The sequence below is a fragment of the Lissotriton helveticus genome, chromosome 12, assembly GCF_964261635.1.
Source record: "Lissotriton helveticus chromosome 12, aLisHel1.1, whole genome shotgun sequence".
Taxonomy (NCBI): Eukaryota; Metazoa; Chordata; class Amphibia; order Caudata; family Salamandridae; genus Lissotriton; species Lissotriton helveticus.
Window position 1 is genome coordinate 828,871,898 of NC_136073.1, and position 19,332 is coordinate 828,891,229.

Consider the following 19,332-nt stretch of genomic DNA (forward strand, 5'->3'; position numbering starts at 1 on the left):
GTTTATATTTACAAAAATTGTATCAAAATGGAAATCTTATGCCAATCTATTGCTCATCCTGAAATTCTGGAAATAATCTAGTCTTTATGCGCCATCATTAAATACACCTCCGTTATGGGATGTATTTAGATTTTGTATTTGAAACCGAGACGCTTTAAAGATTTTTTTAACACTTATTCCATTGCTGTAGATGAACCTGGTTCTGTTTGCTCTGGATCGATTATCAATGGCATTTTTGAAGGGTCCATCCAAACAAGTAACGGGACCTACTTCGTAGAAACCGACGAAGACAATATGGTCTGCGGAAACCAAACCACTCACTCAATCATCTATCATGAAAATGACATTGGTGAGTACTGATGTATGAGCTTCTTCTGGAACAATCAAAAACAGCTCAGTCGTATTTTCATATCAAACAAATACTTATTAATAGTTCAACACATTGCGAGGGGTCCCAAAGCCCACGTGTTGCATGGCTTAGATATATAGAGTTTTGTCAGTAACTTGAAGAATGTGGTGTTGTTGGTGGTGGCAAGTGATTGGCAAGATGGTGCAGGCATTGGAAAACATTACAAACATACATTTTCCTTTACTAATTTGTATATTTTCGTAGCAATAAGGTCAGTTTAAGGCCTCAGCTTGGAGGTTAATGGGGCTGATAAAACATTGCCTGGATTTTGCATATACTTCAGTGGGTATGCCCCCCTGAATATTGAAGCTAGACTATTGAGATATACAAATATTGAGGACAAAATTCACCCCAGTAATTCTTTAGCTATCTGAATCTAGCTGATTTTCCCATTTCCCACTCACCCGTGTATCTCTATATCCATTTGTATTTAGCTGGTTTTCATATCTTTCTATCCCCTACTCACCTGTGTATCTCTTTATTCATCTGTATCTAACTGCTTTTCACCTTTTCCTCTCCTCCACTCACCCCTGTATCTTTCTACTCATCTACATCTAGTTGGTTTTCATTTCGCCTTTTCCTCTCCCCCACTCAACCTGTATATTTTACCCATCTGTATCTAGCTGCCATTACCTTTTCCTTTTCCCCACTCACCTGTAGCTGCTTTTCAACTTGCCCACTCCCTCACTCACCCCTGTATCTCTTCACCCATCTGTATCTAGGTGATTTGCACTATTGGCTTTACCCAATGATTCCCGGTATCTCTTTGCTTCTGTGCCCTTCTTACAATGCTCCATATATATTTACATAGTATCTTGCGAATGTCACATACCCCTCTTCTCTCTACTTATGTATTTCGCTTCTTTTTCCCTTCTCCGGCTCCCCCCGTATGTTACTGCTCTTCTTTTCCTCTTACCATTCTCTCCTCTATCTTTCTATTCTGTCAATTCTCTCTGCTCTCGTCTCTTAATTTTTTCTCCCATATCGTCCCACGCAATCTTCTGTTTTCATCTCCTGTACTTTTCTCTATATGTCTAAAACTCCTTTTTCGTACAACTTGTATCACTCCTCTCTTTCATTTGCACTCACCCTCTTGCATCTTTATAAGTTCCCCTTTAGGTCCCCAAAAGTAAGTTGCCTCTCTGTTCTTCCCTTTACCTCTCCACTCTCTTCCCTATCTCACTATTCCATTATCGATCTCTCAGATCACACATCCATCTCTGCATCCTTACTTTACACCACCCTCCTGCTTCCTTGCATCACTTCACCCTGCTATACTCTTCCTCCATCTCCGTACAGCCCCCTCGTTGGCAGACTTTAGAAAGAGACTCAAGACCTGGCACTTCGACGGAGACACAGCGCCTAGATACCCCTAGGGGTGACACGGTGCGCTTTACAAATGCTGATTGATTGATACTTGCATATGTCCAATCCTCTGTATCTATCCATTGCCCCATTATCTATTTATTGTTTCCTCTAGCTTGGTTTCCACACAGAGCCTCATCATTCTCTCTTGTTACATGTGATGGGCTACAGGTCAGTTCCCCTCCCACCCTCATAGAGTAAACACAGAGGCAGACCCCAGGCAAGCAAAGGGACAAAGGCCTGTGCAATCAGCCTGTTAGCTGTGGCTGATGCAGGGCAGGGTAGGCCCTGCACCCTCCCCTCTGGGTCATGGTGCTGCTGTACCTCTGACAACCACTCCCCTGCTGCTGTGACCTTCAGCAGTGCAGCCTCCTGCTTGACAACAGGAAGCAGCTGGCACTGAGAGGCTGGGAGCAATCCAGGGCACCTCCTGGGTATTAATGCCACCACAGCCTGCAGTCCCTGACACCTGCTGCTGTGAGAGAGAGAATTCTCATTTATTAAAATTGTGTGCCTGATGTTATGGATTTCTTTCCACTGCACTTTGCAATAATTGTATTTTTCCTGTGCTTGACATAACTAGACCCGAAATTAGGCCCAAACTCCATTTTGAATCCTATCGCAGCCATGATGTGTGTTTTCATTTCTCCTCGCATTGCACAGAACAGAATGTGCACCAGTGTAATGCTCTGTGTTGACATGTTGTTCTCGAAGAACTCCTGAGGGCGAGAACGTTGCTACATTCAAGGCTCTTCCTGCCTGTGCTGCTGTAGGACAGTTCATTCTATGAAACTTTCATTGTTTTGAGTGCAACCAGACTCGTATTGACATATCTGATGGCATTAGGTCAAAATAATTATTTAGGGGATAGTGTTAAATGGAGTTACATTACATTACATTTTGTATTCTGATTTGTCATTTTATATAGTGACACGATCATTCCAAGCTGACACTGCGATTTTCCCTTAGCATTTTGTTCTATTTGAAGTCGATTTTGGTGGGGAGGCTTTTCTGGTTTGTCTCAACTTTGGAGAACAGACTCTTGTCAGTCTGAATAGGACAATAAATGATTTGCTTTGATATTTAACTTCATGTCAGACTCTTTGTTGCACCTAGCTGAGACTTATGCTAATCCCCTAAAATGAATTATTAGTCATTTCAACTGATTAACATTTTTTTTCTATAATAAACATTATTTTTTTCAAACAACAAAAGAGTGACACACCAGGTGCAATGCAATCTAAAAAATAAGCTACTTAACCTTATAACCCAAGTCGAAAATGATTAGTTATTTTTTTTTAAATCTATTTTTATTTTCCAAGTTATACACACTTTTACTTATACAATTCAACATGACTGTATACAGTACTTACTCAAATTATACATACAATACATAATCAAAACAAGCATTTACAATGCAATGGTCTCGGCATCATTAAAGGTAGAGCTTTTGGCATTGTTTATGACATTTCTTTTTTTTTTTTTTAAATCATCAATAAATGGCATTGTCATTTACATTGCCAATAGCTTAATGGCTAAATAAATGGCATTGTCATTTACAATGCCAATAGCTACACCCTACACAGAGCCACCCTCACACAGACAGAGCCACCCACACATAGAGCCACCTACAAAAAAAATGAATGGCATTGTCATTTACATTGCCAATAGCACAATCAGGGGGGCAGAGGCAAGAAAAATGGCACAATTAGGGGAGCAGAGGCAAGAAAAACTAGAGCAATCAGGGGGCAGAAGGCAAGAAAAACGAGTGCAATCAGGGGGCAGAAGGCAAGAAAACTAGCACAATCCGGGGGGCAGAGGCAAGAAAAACGGCACAAACAGGGTGGCAGTGGCAAGAAAAACGGCACAAACAGGGGGGCAGAGGTAAGAAAAACGGCACAAACAGGGTGGCAGTGGCAAGAAAAACGGCACAAACAGGGGGGCAGAGGTAAGAAAAACGGCACAAACAGGGGGGCAGAGGTAAGAAAAACGGCACAAACAGGGTGGCAGAGGCAAGAAAAACGGCACAAACAGGGTGGCAGAGGCAAGAAAAACGGCACAAACAGGGTGGCAGAGGCAAGAAAAATGGCACAGGGGAGCAGAGGCAAGAAAAACGAGTGCAATCAGGGGGCAGAAGGCAAGTGTTCAAAGTCTCACTCACTGGGTGTGCAGGGGAGTGTTTACTTAATCACTGCCAGTTGCACGCAAGCATCACACCACACGTCCACCACGAAGCAAGCACAACCCAAGATAGCAGATTACAGACTTATAATTCTGGGCAGCACTGTAATTCGTAAACTTTAGTCTTTAGACATCTATGCAGCAGTTCAATTAACTTCACAACCAGTCTTAAACGCAGAGCACCAGATATGAAGCAGTCAGCTGGCTCAAAAGGCCACGAGTCTTAAATGCAGCCTGTGGAGAGTTTCTGCCTGTACGCATTTCAAGTACAATGCAGATCGCGCCTCGAATGCGCTTCTTTCTCATGCACTTGGTTTCACATAGCGCCGCTAACACACCTTTAATGCACAGATGCTATCAACTAAGTTTACAGTTCGAAACAATCCGTCAGGGTGGCAGAGGCAAGAAAAATGGCACTGGGGAGCAGAGGCAATAAAAACGGCACAAACAGGGTGGCAGAGGCAGGAAAAATGGCACAAACAGGGTGGCAGAGGCAAGAAAAACGAGTGCAATCAGGGGGCAGAAGGCAAGAAAAACGAGTGCAATCAGGGGGCATAGGGCAGCAGAAGGCAAGAAAAACAAGTGCAATCAGGGGGCAGAAGGCAAGAAAAACGAGTGCAATCAGGGGGCAGAAGGCAAGAAAAACAAGTGCAATCAGGGGGCAGAAGGCAAGACACGCACTGTCAAATTCAATAGGCCTGTCTTGGATTTTGAGTTCTGACTAAACCATTAAATAGAGCCGGCTGCAGTGAAAAAAATGCAATGTGAAAGCTTTCTGTATACGGTGCATTTGAGAGAAAGAATTTAATGTGTGATGAGTCAGTGTACTTTCTGGATGTAAAATAGTCTCATGTACTGCAATGCAAGTACTCCGCATAAGACAAGAGAGAAGTATTCCTCTGGAAGGAGCCAAACCCCACTTTATACCCACCGGTTAGCAAAGTTATTCGCTTTTACTGCATAAATTACAAGTACAACATGGACTGAAGTGTCATAAATGTACAATCAACAATGGCAACCACATACAGGTATAAATAAACACACGAGTACTTTGAAAGGCACAAAGGTGATTCTTTATGGGATATATACAGTAGGTCTAAAACCTACAAAACACCAGCAAAATAATGACTATCAAACTTCTATGTATGTGCTGGTGTAGGTACATCAGAGAGCTGTACACGTTCAGGGATGCTTTTTTGTTGAGCGAGAAGACTAAATGGCAGAGGATGTGAAAGTGCTAGTGTCTTGGAGTTCTGTTTCATACGTCACAACCAATGAAATCCTGGACCAAGTGTCCAGGATTGCCAGGATCTGGCAATGCATTCTTGGAGTCTTAATACCACTTCATAGGAGGATGTGGAGCTGCTGGACCATGCACCCCATCAAACCTTGAGAAAGACCTCTCAAGTCTTACAGAGTCTAAAGAACTATGGAAGAACTTGCCCCAAGCCACTCACCCCATCACACAAATAGTGGAGAACGCTACAAACATTTTGATGTGCAGTGTTTTGGTTGGCAGATAAAATACTTTGAAACCAATACACAACTGTTGTTCACAAATTAAACAACCATGAGCTTACTGATTTATCAAATGTCAAATACCTGCACAATCTAATTTGAAACCCCCCCCTCCCAAGATATAAATATATTTGAAAAAATGCATCCCCACTAAGAGTAAAGGGTATTTCACTGTAATCGAAGTTTAGCTCAAACTCCCCATCCACTACAAAAATGGCTAAAAAGAAGCCAGACATAATTATCTAAAATTTCCTTGGCAATTCTAGCACATGCTTCTTGTAGGTAGCATAGGAGCATAGGATGCAGAGCACAGGCACCCAAAACCAGAGACACAGGCTGATGGCAAGAACACTGCGGTCTAGCCTGGGCAAGGACACGGCACTCTAGACAGGTCACTGATGACACTCAAAAGTACAGACATGCAACACCACCTCTTATCTTAGGGGGCAGCACAAATCTGCCCTAGTACAACCATGGTGCAAAGCATGCAGAAGAGCAGATAGAGCAGAGGAAGAACAGTCACTGCATTTCTAGGCTAAAAAGGTGCAATTCATTTTTGAAATACACCCAACAGTAAGGATCTTACAATGAAAAAATGCACACCACACCTTTCGATATATAGCCATCTTGGGCTCTCCACAGCCAGATTCACCTCTTGACCATTTTAAAGTTCCAACCAACGCTGAAGATGCAGACTTCATGTGACCAACGTGCCTGGTTATCTTTTTTGTAATCTTTTGGCAACTTTACCGTTTACAGCTACACGTGTCGAGGAGCTGAAAAAGTTGGGTGTTACTTCAGGGTTGAGTCGCCTCATCAGAAACCACCTCCATACTACTTGGCTTGGACAGATTTTACCTTATCGCCACCACGGAAACTTCCAGTCTAGCCTCAATTTTATGATCACAAACTTTTAAGCGCCGCAATCAAAGGACACCAGCGATTTCCTGCTTGCCAATATGTATTAATTATGGGCATTTACTGACAGAGGTAAAAAATAAAAAAGTATAGTCATATTCTTACAGAACCATCTCAATACAGCAAGTATTAATCCGACTGGAAATTCTGGCACGGCAGGGGTGGTGTACAGCACACACTGAAGGGGCTACACCGAAACTCAAACTTCTGTTTGCGATGTTGATGGATACATTTGAGATTGAATTCTTTTTTTGAGAGCAGAGCATATTGGCAATCTGCTATAAAGCAAATTATATGCAGGTAAGAAAGAGGTAAGCAACAATCTTTTTAGCACGAGGTGTAGGGTCGCCGTAAGCCACAAAAAATAATAAATAAAAGGAGGGGGGATTGCTGTGTTGGATTTAAACGTGCGATTCTTACAGCGGCTGTATAACCCTGCATAGGTGACCTAATCCACAGGTGACCTAACCATCTGTTTTGCAAACTGAGGAAATTCCGTGATGTTATGCGACGCTGGTCAGCATTTCAAGGCCAAAGTTAACAAGTTAGAATTTTCAAAACATGCATTAGAATCTTCAGAACGCAAACAAATTTACAGAATGACTTCGCAAACAAAGCATTTGCACGCAGGCACGCGACAAAACAAGCGGACAACAGTCAACGTACAGAACATTTCCATAAGTATCCAGGAGATGTTTAACTCGGGTCAGGGCTTACTCAAAACTCAGACCTTTACCTGCTTCGGCTTTATCAGCGATTGCTGGTTCAGAGCATCCCCACACAGGCATGTCTTGTAATCCATCGACAGTGACGAAAACAAACGTCTACCATCCCTTACCGTGATCACGACGCTCCACGGATGCTTGTACCTGGTCCTTTATGTAAAGCCTTGGTTGGGGGTTGGGTTGGAAAACATGACGCCAGCCAAACAACATTAAACTCAAACCGTGTAATTGCAAAAACACACCACTGCAAGGTGTACAAAGTCTCCCGAAAGCCGGGCCGGAAACATGTCCACGCGCCAGCCCCGTCATCTGCTCCGTGCCCCCTGCCAGCGCGCGCCGATCTGGCACAAAGGTGCGCCTGTGAGCTCGCGGCAATAGAGCCGCCTCTGTCAGCTGCAACGCAACGAGGCATCGTCGTCAGAAACACCATTCAAGAAGGGTTACATTATCACACACTGCTCCCGAAAAATAATACTGGGCAAATCCCGACACTGAAACGGCTCTGGGGAGGGTGAAACTGCGACGCTGGCCGCAGGAAAGTTAACTTTTTAGTATCTTCAGCAGCAGCCTGTGCTTGCACACTGAGCCGAACTAGAACAAAAGCTGACCACTGCATTCACAAGAATACGGTAACAAGTGACAAAATGCCTAGAAGAGGAGAGGTTAAATCACTAAGAGGCCACCGTAGGCACCGAGCAACAGGAAGAATTACTAATAGGCTGAGGATCAACGGGTGCGAACAGCGCACGAGACGCAGCGTGGGCGTGCACATCAGCTGAAGATCGCCAGAGAAGACACCGAGTCTGCCTGCTGCCGTGACTGACCCGCTGCGGAGGGAAAGAGCCCGGTGAGTGGGGGCAGAGGGGGGCGGCAGAGAGGGAGTGGGCAGAGAGCGAGGGGGTATGTGTGTGTGTGTGTGTGTGTGTGTGTGTGTGCGCGCGCGTCTGTGTGTGTATGCGTGTGTATGCACGTTTGTGAGTGCCTTCGGCCTTCAGTAACGCTGTGTGTGTGCCCATGCGCACAAAGCGCGTCCACATACCCTAAGCGGCTCGTGCACCTGTCTGTCTCCCTTCGGAGGCATTTTAACTACAATGGGTCTCGCTGCCGAGACCTAAAAAAATGTTAACCTTTTATCGGTTTTAATAAAAACAACACCAAATATTTAGTAATTACTCTTTCCACTTGTTTACTGGATCCCATATTTTTAAGCCCAAGGCCCTTTTCCTCTTACCCTTCCGGGCATAAATATTCATTTCCAAATTATATACTGATAATAAATTGGCTAGCCAAGATTGCATTCCCGGGGGATTCCATGCCCTGGCTATAGTTAGCCTGTACACTGCCATAGCTACAAATAAAAAATTCCGTGGTATTTCCTCCACATATGCACCAACCCCTAAAAGTATCCGAAATGGGGTGAGCACAATTTGTATTCCTAGTGATCTATGTAAAAACATCTCTATATCCCTCACTAGTGTATGCAATTGAGGGCAAGTGGCGAAGATATGGACTATCTGCCTCTAGGTAGTTACATCTGGGACAACAAATACCCGCAGTACCACTCCACTTTGCAATCCTTGCTGGCGTAAAATATAGCGAGAAGAGGGTTGTATAGTGTTGTGATTGCAAAGGGGATGAGCACAAAACTGTTCGACCTAGTTCCAGAGATTCCTGAAACCAACCCTGGTCACCACCCAATTTCACAGCCCACTTATTACTGTGTTTTTCCATATCATGATTTTTACTTTTTACAAGAATTGCGTAGAAGGATCGTATTGTACAATCCCATGACGTCTTTATTTTCTCTAGGATATCATTTCTGCTGAAGCCAGACGCTCCACCCTGCTTGTTACCTAAACAACTCCTAATTTGAAGATATTTAAAAAATCCCCTATTGCTTAAGCCGTATTTGTATCTCATATCACTAAACTGCATCATTCCATCAGAATTAATGACATCACCGATCTGTGTAATCCCCCTTGCATCCCAGTCTGCCATTACTATATCTGAGAATACCTCTGGGGGAAACGATTTGTTTTCATACATCATAACATATCTGTTGTATCTACCTAATTTGATTTTTTTCAAAAAAGCACTCCAAATATTCACTGCAGCAGCTATTGTTTTATATTTTGTCCTTTTAAAATATCCAAAATCAACGTTATTTAACAAATAGTTTCCCGCTTCTGCCTCTAGTATTATTGCATATACCTCTGTAGAGAAGCTAGATACCCTGCTATCAAGATTTGCCCCTCCAATTAAGCCCTGCATATATTGTAAGGATACAGCCATGTAATACAATCTAAAATCTGGTGCTCCCCACCCTCCCTTCTCTCTCGGGAGGGAGATGAACCTATACGCCCTACGTGTCTTCCCTTGTGCCCATATAAATCTATTCATTAATGCCTCTAGTGCATTAAACCAATTTGTTTCAAACAATAATGGGATAGACCTAAAAAGAAAAAGAAACTTAGGGAGTATCAACATCTTAATTATATTCATGCATCTGACTAGCGACAAATGTAAATTGTTTAATCTGTCCAGGTTACTTTTACTTGAGCCATTAAGGGATCCATATTATTCTTTATTATGTTTCCTAAATTCGCAGAGATCGCAATTCCCAAATATACTGCAGAATCAACCACCCTCTCATCATTGCAATCTACATACCTATTCTTTACAATTTGCGTTTTTAAGGCGTTTAAACTATACCCCGATATCCAACCAAACTTTCTGGCTTCCAGCTCCACCTCCCTAATAGCCCCTACCTGGTTGGGTGTCATAATGGCCACATCGTCTGCATACGCCAGACATTTTATCGAGCCACCTTTCATCTGCATTGCCGGTATCTTTGGATTCTGTTCTAATCGACGGAGAAAAGGATCCAGATATAGCGCAAATAATAAAGGGGAGGAAGGGCATCCCTGTCGGGTCCCCCTGCTGATTTTAACCCAGTCCGAGTGCCCTCTGTTAACCCTGATCTTAGCTTTTGGATCTTTATAAAGAGTTTGTATAGCCTTTATAAACCCATCCCCTTTACCACTCCATTTCATGATAGCCCATAGATAACTCCAGGAGACCCTATCAAATGCTTTTTCAGCATCTAAGAATAGTGCTGCCATAGGGTCTCCTGAAGTACCTGCTGCATCGAACATAGTGATTACTTGCCTGACATGTTGCGTTGTACCCTTACCTGGAATAAACCCATGCTGGAAGGGGCTAACCAATCTCTCAATAACCCTTGACAATCTTTTAGCCAGTATTTTAGAAAACACCTATACATCGGCGTTCATTAAAGTGATGGGTCTATATGAACCTGGGGCCGTTGCAGGTTTACCCTTTTTGGCTATCACTATGATGTCTGCAGCCCCCCATGAGTCAGGTATTGACTCCCCCTTCTGGGCCAGTATCATAATAGTAAACATATCAGCTGCTAATAACGTCTGAAACACTTTAAAGAATTCCAATGGAATTTGGTCCGGACCCGCTGCCTTCCCGGAGGGTAGGCTCCCAAGGGCCATGAGGAATTCTACCAATTGGAATGTGGCTTCTAATTCCTCTTTATCCTGTGTCTCAATTTCAGGAGGAGTGACACTCATCAGATATCCCTCTATCTCTTCCTCACCTCCTATGTTATCAGAGGAGTAAAGATCGACATAAAACTGTCTGAAAACTTCCCTTACCTGCCCAGCCTCTGTAAATGAATTACCCTGCGGATCAACGATTTGCTTGACATCCGAGTTTGCTGCCCTTTGTCTACTCCGTGCCGCTAGTATGTGCCCCACCCTTTCGCTAAACTCATATGCCTTCTCCCTTTGAGTCAAGTACTTCTCCACCACCTTTTTAGCCATTCCTTCCAGGGCTTCTGCTCTAGTTACAGCAATCCTAAGCAGTAGCTGGTCGAGCGGGGAATTCTGTACTATAGCAGCTGCTAAGTCTGCTTCAAATTTTAAAAGATTTTGTCGAATTTCCTCAGCCCTTAATTTCTCTTTTTTTTATTAAATAACACGAAGCTCAGTGTCTCACCCCTTACCCCTGCTTTAAATGAGTCCCAAACAACTCCCGGTGGTGCTGTCCCTCTATTTATGTCCCAAAAGTCCTTTATCCATGTGTTCATATAATCCCGATATGCCTGGTCTTGTAATAGTGCACGTTCGAAGGTCCATGAAACCTCTCTTTTTGGACTCTGGCCTAGCTTGAGTGTTAAAACCAGTGGACTATGGTCTGAGACTAGTCGTGGATGTTTCTCAATGTTTAAATCAGCGATCAAATTCTTAGAGATTAAAAAGTAGTCCAAACGAACCAGCACCTTGTGTGGGGCTGAGTAGAATGTACTACCGTCTAGGTATGGGTGCCACCTTATCCAGGGGTCCTCCAGGAAGTTATGAAACACTATATCTGAAAGTGCTCTATAGACTCTTTTTTCCCCCCTATATATTGTCCCCCAGGTTGTACAAATGAGCTACTAAGATCATATATATTGAGATCCCCGCAGCAGACAATGGGCTCGGGCCATTGAGCTAACTCGACATCCAGATACTGAAAAACATCTGGGTCATCCTCTGTTGACCCGTAAATTGTGACCAAAGTGAAGGTATCCCCTTTAAAAACTAATTCCAGTATAACCCATCTCCCCCACTGATCTTCTTTCTTTCTTCGCACTGTTACATCCCCCTTTTTTCCCTAAAACCGCCACTCCTCTGGTCTTAGTCCCTTGCTTAGAGTTCGCTAGTATTGAAAAACCCAGTTGTTCCAGTAAGTAGCCTTTAACACCCTCTATATGGGTCTCCTGTAGGCATACTAAATCCAGGCGTAATGTTTTAAGGAACGCTGCTACTCTATGCCTTTTATTTATTTCATTAAGCCCACAAACATTTATCGTAGCAATTCTACACGTCATCTCGAAGCACCCCTTGCCCTTTCAGAAAACCTGCAAAATGTTTAAGAAAATTCCACTTTCGCTGATTCCATGCAATCTCCCTCTTGTACTGTATACATTCTGTTTCTGCTGCATTGCTATTCTCATGTTGTGTGGCTTTTATCACATTTTCCCCACAAGTGTGAATTACCAAAACAAAAACAATCCTATATGTCCTTTTTCTCCCCCCCATCTCCCGCCCTACCCCTCCCCCTACCACCCCCTTCCACCCCACTGCCCCCCCTCCCCTGAACCCTCCCTTCCCCTTTACAGGCAAATAGGTCAGCCGACCTATGCGTGCCCGCCTTGAGTTGTGCTGATCGCATCCCTCTCCTGCTTCTCCCTTTGATGTGTCGTTTAACCTCCCCTCCTTGTGCTTATATTCAAAAAGTTTGTGGAGTGCACTCTATATAGCAAGACCCAAGACCCTAGACCTCCTCATGTTATCCGCCTTTCTGTTTCTTTTTTTTTTTTTTCTTTAAAAAATTTTTTCCCTCATTTGCCGTCTCGCCACCCATTTCTTCTAACTGAGTCCACCGCTGGGCATTTATCTCATATGCTGGTTAGAGTGTTGAGGGGAAGCTACACCTATTTTGAGTCTGGTCGTGTGTCAAACTAGCTTTCTTGACCAGCTGACTCACCAGGCGTATCCACCTCTCACTCTGTTATCGACCTGGAGCACCATACATTTTATACCAGCGAGATAGGCGCGGGCTTAATCATCGGAAAATCTTACCAAATAATAAAGAATCAACCAAAAGCTTCAAGAAAAGGTACCCAAAACCCTCGATTTCTCTTAGAATGATCTAGAGTGTCAAGCTTAGCCACAACCCTCATAGCTAGAATTCAATCCATTAATTTAGGGGGGGATGTAGAGACCCACAACTTGCAAATCTCTCTGCGAGCTAGCAATATGGCATAAAAAATAAGTCTTACATTATCATTCAAACATTTGTTTTCTAAATTATATCTCCCCGTTATTATAAATTCGGGGCTTACCTCCATTCGCAGGTTCAAGATTCTGGATAGACAATTACTTACGTCCAGCCAGAATTGTCTTATATTTGGGCAATAGACAAACATATGTAGATCATCGGCATTTAAAGTGTTGCACTTCGGACATCCCACTACTCCGCCTGTTTTAAATTTGGATAGTCTTCGAGGGGACCAATATGCCCTATGGATAGTAAAGAGAAGATTCCTCCTTAAATTTGCAGGTTTAACAATACTGTAGAGCATAGACATCGTTACTTGCCATTGACTCTCCGTCGCGATCTTCGGCAGGCTTTCCAACCACAGGGCCTCCGGGAGCACGAATGGTCCATCTTCCATTTCTAGTATCGTCCAGTACCATGTGGCCACTTCCTTCTTAAAAGCCCCTAACCCTAACTTGATCTCGAAATCATTCTGAGTCCCAATCACAGTTTCTAGATCACTTGCCCAGCTCTGTATCTGTATGTATTTATACCTGGAAAAAGCTTGACCCCATTGTTGTTGACAAAGACTCCAAGAAATCAATTTATCATCCTGAAACAAGTCTTTCCATCTTTGTAGCCCATCCTCTTTTTTCAACTGAAAAGCCAGAGCATCCTTTGTCCAAAGTGGAGCTCCAGGAGAATCCCATATTGGGGCCATGAAACTAAAATAAGGCAATTTCAATGTTTTCCTTATTTTATACCATACATCCGCCAAGTCTCGCAAAACCTTTAATCTCACTTTTTAAAAAAATTTAGGGTCTGCAAACTTATATAGAAAACCAAAATCGTCGAGCCCGTTACATTTTAACAACGCGCCAAATATATCTCCAATCGTGGATTTAATTAGGGTACCAAACAACATCCTACAGTTCTTTAAACAAAAAGCCCACGCATAAATTTGTAAGTCTGGTGCAGCCAAGCCGCCTTTGTTAGTTCTCCTCCTCAACTTTTTCCATGATATTCGTGCACCTTTTGATGCCCATATAAAAGAAGCTACCTCACTCTGCACCTTAGCCAACCATTCTTTTCTAAATCCCAGCGGTATAGTCTCAAACAAATAGGTAATTTTCGGTACGATCACCATCTTCACAAGATTGGTCCGTCCATACAGTGACAGAGGGAGATTCATCCATCCTTTTAAAGTAGCCGTAATTTCTTTCTTGATCTTAAAAAAAATGACTTTAGCAAGATCTTCAATCTTATGAGTTATCCTGATTCCCAAATATCTCATTTCAGATTTGCTAGTTACCCCTTCTGTACTTAAATTCCAGGCCATTATCTCAGTTTTATCCTGATTTATTTGATAACCTGAAACTTTTCCAAACTCTTTCGTTATTTTCAACAAGTTATCCAACGAGTGATGTAAATTAGAAGAATAAATAATAATGTCATACGCGTAAAGGCCCAGTTTTTTTTACCAATCTCCAGCTACAAAGGGGGGTATCTCTTCTGAAGCCCTTATCTTACAAGCCAATGGCTCTATATATAAGTTAAAGAGTAAGGGCGACAAAGGGCACCCTTGTCTGGTGCCTCGCATTACTTTTATGGGATGAGTAAGGTTTCCATTAACTAAAACACGTGATGTCGGGGAGCAATACAGAGAAAAGAGAGATTGAGTGAAATTCTTCCCTAAATTAAGATGTTGCAGAAGATCTTTCAGATATGTAAAGTTTACTCGGTCAAATGCCTTGGCGGCGTCTAGTGCAAACACCGCCAAGGGAGACTTTTGACTGGAAGCCATATCAATTATTCCAACCAAGGTAAAAGTGAGTTCCTTCAAGTATCTCCCCTTAATAAAACCTTTTTGATCCTTATGAATCAGTTTCTGAATAACCTTAGCAAGTCTGTCGGCTAAGATTTTTGCGAAAAACTTATAATCGCAATTCAAAAGTTATATTGGTCTATAAGCATCTAAACTACTGAGAGATTTCCCTGGTTTAAGTATCAAGGAGATAGTTGCCTCATTCCATGAACTAGGTATAGTTACCTCCCCTTTAAAAACTTGATTGAATAATTGACAGAGTGTAGGAGAAATTACGTCAACTAAAGTTCTGTATACTTCAGCCGGAAGACCATCCGGGCCAGGTGCTTTCCCCCTTTTACTCTCCTTAATCACTTTAGCCACTTCATCTAAAGTAATTTCTTTATTTAGTGTTCCCATTAAACATCAGTAAGGGGTTTCAAAAAGTTTAGCCACTCTTCTATTTCAGACTTTCTTGGATGAAGGTCTTCTGCGTAAACATTTACAAAATAGCTATGGAAGGCATCCGCTATTCCTTTGCTGTCTGTTATACTTTCTCCTGAGTCAACCTTTTTGATTTCTTTTATTTGATGGCGCATTAGATCTTTCTTTGCTTTCCACGCTAACAATTTACCGCAACCCTCACCGTATGAAAAGTGAGCCAGCTGACTAGCTTCCCAGCGTTCTTTGACTCTTTGTGAAAGTACTAATGTAAGCTCTATTTTTAAATTCTGGAGCTTATTTTTAACTTCCTCCTCAGTACAATTACTCCCTGAGCGACTTCCACTACCCTCCCAGAATCGTATTTCTTTTTCCAAGTCTAAAATTTTACTGTAATAAGACCTTCTCTTTTTAGCACCCTGAGCTCCCAATCTCCCTCTCAGAAATGCCTTACATGTGTCCCAGACTATATCTCCTTTAGCTGATTCTTCATTTACATCTAAGAAGTCTTGTAATTATATTCTTAAAGTTTGTAAATAATCCTCATGCAGTAAGATAGTGCGGTCCAATCTCCAAATAGAACTCGACCCTTCTATTCCTAATTCTAAATCTAAACTAACCGCTGAGTGGTCTGAGATATGAGCTCCCAGGTGTATCACTTTCGTGACCCGATCCTTCAACCTAGTGTCCAATAAAAAAAAATCTATTCTTGAGCTGTGGTTATATTTTTTATTGGTGTAAAAACAGCATTAGCAATCCATTTCTGTGTAGAGAAGATCTCATTACTTTCTTTTTCAGTCAGATGGGTTTCCTGCAAAATGATCACCTGGGCATGGGAGTCCTCCAGATATTACAATATCAATTGCCTTCTAGTTTTTCCTCGTAGGCCATTAACGGTCCAAGTGAGGAACTTTAGCTCCTTAATTTTAACCCCAGTCATATGAGCTATCCCATAGTTCTCTTGCTTTTCGGTGGCAAAGATGCTCCTGAGGGTTTTTTCCTCTTTTCTTACTTCCCCTCCCTCCCAACCCCCCCTTACCACCCCACAACCCCTGCCCCTACCCCTACCCCCTAACAGCCCTACCCCTACCTCATCTCCTCCCTCTTCTTTCTCCCTGGAAAACCCAACCAAAATTCCCAAGGCCTAACCCTAGGCCAGTGGATGCTACAGAGGCGGTGCCCCTATTTTATCTAAAAAAAAAAACTAGTGAATTTTTTGTGAGTGTTTAGGCAGCAATCTAAGCTATCTGATATTATACTTCTTGACACTGATCCAAGAAGGCGTCCACCTCTTCAACTGCACGGAACGTATGCATTTTATTACGCCACATTACTTTTAAGAAAGCAGGGAATTTCAGTTGGACAGTTGCCCCCATTTCTCTTAGGGGCGCCATACGCTTCCCTAATTCCCATTGCCTACTTGCTGTAGTTGGCGATAAATCTGACCTAATGTCTACTGAAATTCCATCAACGATTATACTTTTTTTCTTGAGGGCACCGCCTTTCTGTTTCTTTGTCTCTTCCAAAAATTGCTGGGCTTTGATCTCTGAAGAGAACATCTGGGCCTTCCCCCTTACGATCACCTTAAGCCTTGCGGGAAAGAGGAGATATGCTTCACAGCCTAGGGCCTGAAATGGGGCAATCATCTGTCTAAGCCTCCATCTCCTCTCTATGGTGACGTGGCAGAAATCAGGCCTGGCAAAAAAAGTAATACCTTCAAAAGTTCTTCTACTATCCGGTCTTGCCTTGCCAATTACCTCCTCTCTCAGTAAAAAGTTCCCTATATTTACCAAGATTGCCCTGGGTAAGTTCCCCTGGGTCTCACCACCTGTAGCTCCCATGCCTCGGGGTTTCCTTATTGTAAAAGGGAACCTGTGTGCCCTCTGTACTTCCCTGTCCCACTGCCACTGGGACTCTGGAAAGGCTCCTTTCAACAGATTAACTACAAATTGCCTGACATCCTGCCCTTCCGCCCCCTCTGCCACACCCAAAAGTCTAACATTATTTCGCCTCTGCCTGTTTTCAAAGTCTTCCATCTTCCAGCTCATGTCTTCTGTCAGTTTCTCTTGTTCAGTCTTGAATGCCTGCCAATTCCCCACGTTGTCCTCCAGTCTGCCTGTGCGTTCTTCTACTTCGGTGACTCTCACCTCTACTTCCTTATATAGTTTATTTATATTTCTCAATGAGCCCTGGATCTTTTTTGAGTCTTGTCTCGCTCTCCGACTTTCAGTTCTTGCCTCTGCTTGCATCTCCTGTAGGGTATCAAATAATGCTTTGAGAGAGTTTTGCTGGGGTCCAGTGTCCAGAGTAGGGCCCCCATCTCCACCACTACCACTACCGCTGTCCTGGTAGACCTGGGATGTAGCTGAATAATCTCATAACAATCGACTATCTTAATGGGGGGAGACTCTGAGGTGCGCCTCCTTATTTTAGAGAGTTTTTTTTTGGAGAACAGACTCTTGTCAGTCTGAATAAGACAATAAATGTTTTGCTTTGATATTTGACTTCATGTCAGACTCTTTGTTGCACCTAGCTGAGACTTATGCTAATCCCCTAAAATGAATTATTAGTCATTTCAACTGATTAACATTTTTTTCTATAATAAACATTATTTTTTTCAAACAACAAAAGAGTGACACACCAGGTGCAATTCAATCTAAAAAATAAGCTACTTAACCTTATAACCCAAGTCGAAAATGATTAGTGAAGAAACTATGATTCAAAAAGAACCCTCATGCACCAACAAAGTTGGGGACTGGCTTCATCATTGGGTTCATTTTTGAGGGCTTGTGAATTCATGCCCAAGTGTGTATGGTGAATTAAAAGAAAAGACAACTAGTCCCTATACCCATTTTAATAAAGGGATAGTCGACCTTCAATAAAAACAAAGTGCAAGTGGACAACTAGTGGTTGAGTAAATTTGAACCAATGTGTCCTATATCGTCATCGTGGTCAACATGTTTCTGCTGTTATGAGCTACCTATGCTAAGCATTCATCAGGACCATAAGATATCCCCCGGTGGTACATGCACTCTAAGACGGGACCACTCCGTAGGGATAAGTAATATTTCAATATGAACTCACAGAATTCCCGTGTTGACTCTCCTTGTATTGCCAAGGGTCTGTGATTGTCCGTATCAGTTGATATTACCCCCTGGGCTCGTGGCAGGGGAAACCTTCACGCCCGATTTGTTGCAATCTGGCGACTACCCGCTGTGTATCTATCGTATTCACATCCACGAGACTTATTTAATTGATTATGCTTATTTATTTGGTGTTGATCTAGTTTCCCTAGGCACACATTGCCATATATGACAACATCCTGCTTTTCAAGAAACAATGGTTCAAGGTAGGCCTAACAAGGTCCTAAAAGGGGGGGGGGTTTGTTTTTATGTACAGATAGCGAGTATTTAATAAACGCTAGGGAGCGAAAAATGTGAGTACAGGTAGGAATCTTTATTTTCTCTTTCTCTTTTTCTTTTATATATACATATATACACAAATCTTTATACTGTATTTCAGGTGCTCAAGTGAGTAATATGGTGCAGGACGTGACATAAGTGATCAAAGTGAACGGACTGTCACACAACATCAACAAGGTTAAAAACACACAACAATTATATACAATGGAACAAGTGAAATTCCTTGGGTAGGTCGACGGCGTTTCGATCTATATGGTTTTAGATCATCATCAGGACTGATGAGCCTCCTGAAACTTGCCACTGCGTTATCAGGCAAGGAAAATCTATTTTGATGGCGTAACTGAGTTGATTGTCAATCTCCAGAAGGTATATTGTTATGACAAACAATGTCTCTCAATAGGACGATCCAAGTAGCGCTCAGCCTCTGTTAGTTAGGACGAGGGTCCTACTCGAATTTGGTCATTAAAAGTGATGACCGCCTAGGGAGTTTCCTCAGCGCGTTCGTCGTTATGGCAAGGAATATTGCAGCCTGGAATTAATCCCGGCGAGTAGGCTTGGCAGGGAAGGAGATAATGGCAATCAGGGCGGTGCCGCTGGCGCGTTCGTCGCTATGGCAGTGATTATCGCAGCCTGGAATTAATCCCGGCGTGTTGGCGTAGCTGAGAAGGGGTCCGAATGCCTCGCTGTCAGCTCCTCCAACATTGTCACCAATCCTCC

General features: G+C 42.8%; 1 protein-coding gene across 2 annotated transcripts in view; it reads left to right on the forward strand.

Annotated features, from left to right (window-relative positions):
- Positions 1 to 19,332, forward strand: part of LOC144798543 (disintegrin and metalloproteinase domain-containing protein 10-like) — an 87,802-nt gene that overhangs the window by 19,253 nt on the left and 49,217 nt on the right. For both annotated transcript variants that reach the window (XM_078669471.1, XM_078669472.1), the window contains one exon: positions 191 to 349. In XM_078669471.1, coding sequence (XP_078525597.1) covers positions 191 to 349 — 159 coding nt within the window. The remainder of the gene's footprint in view (positions 1 to 190; positions 350 to 19,332) is intronic.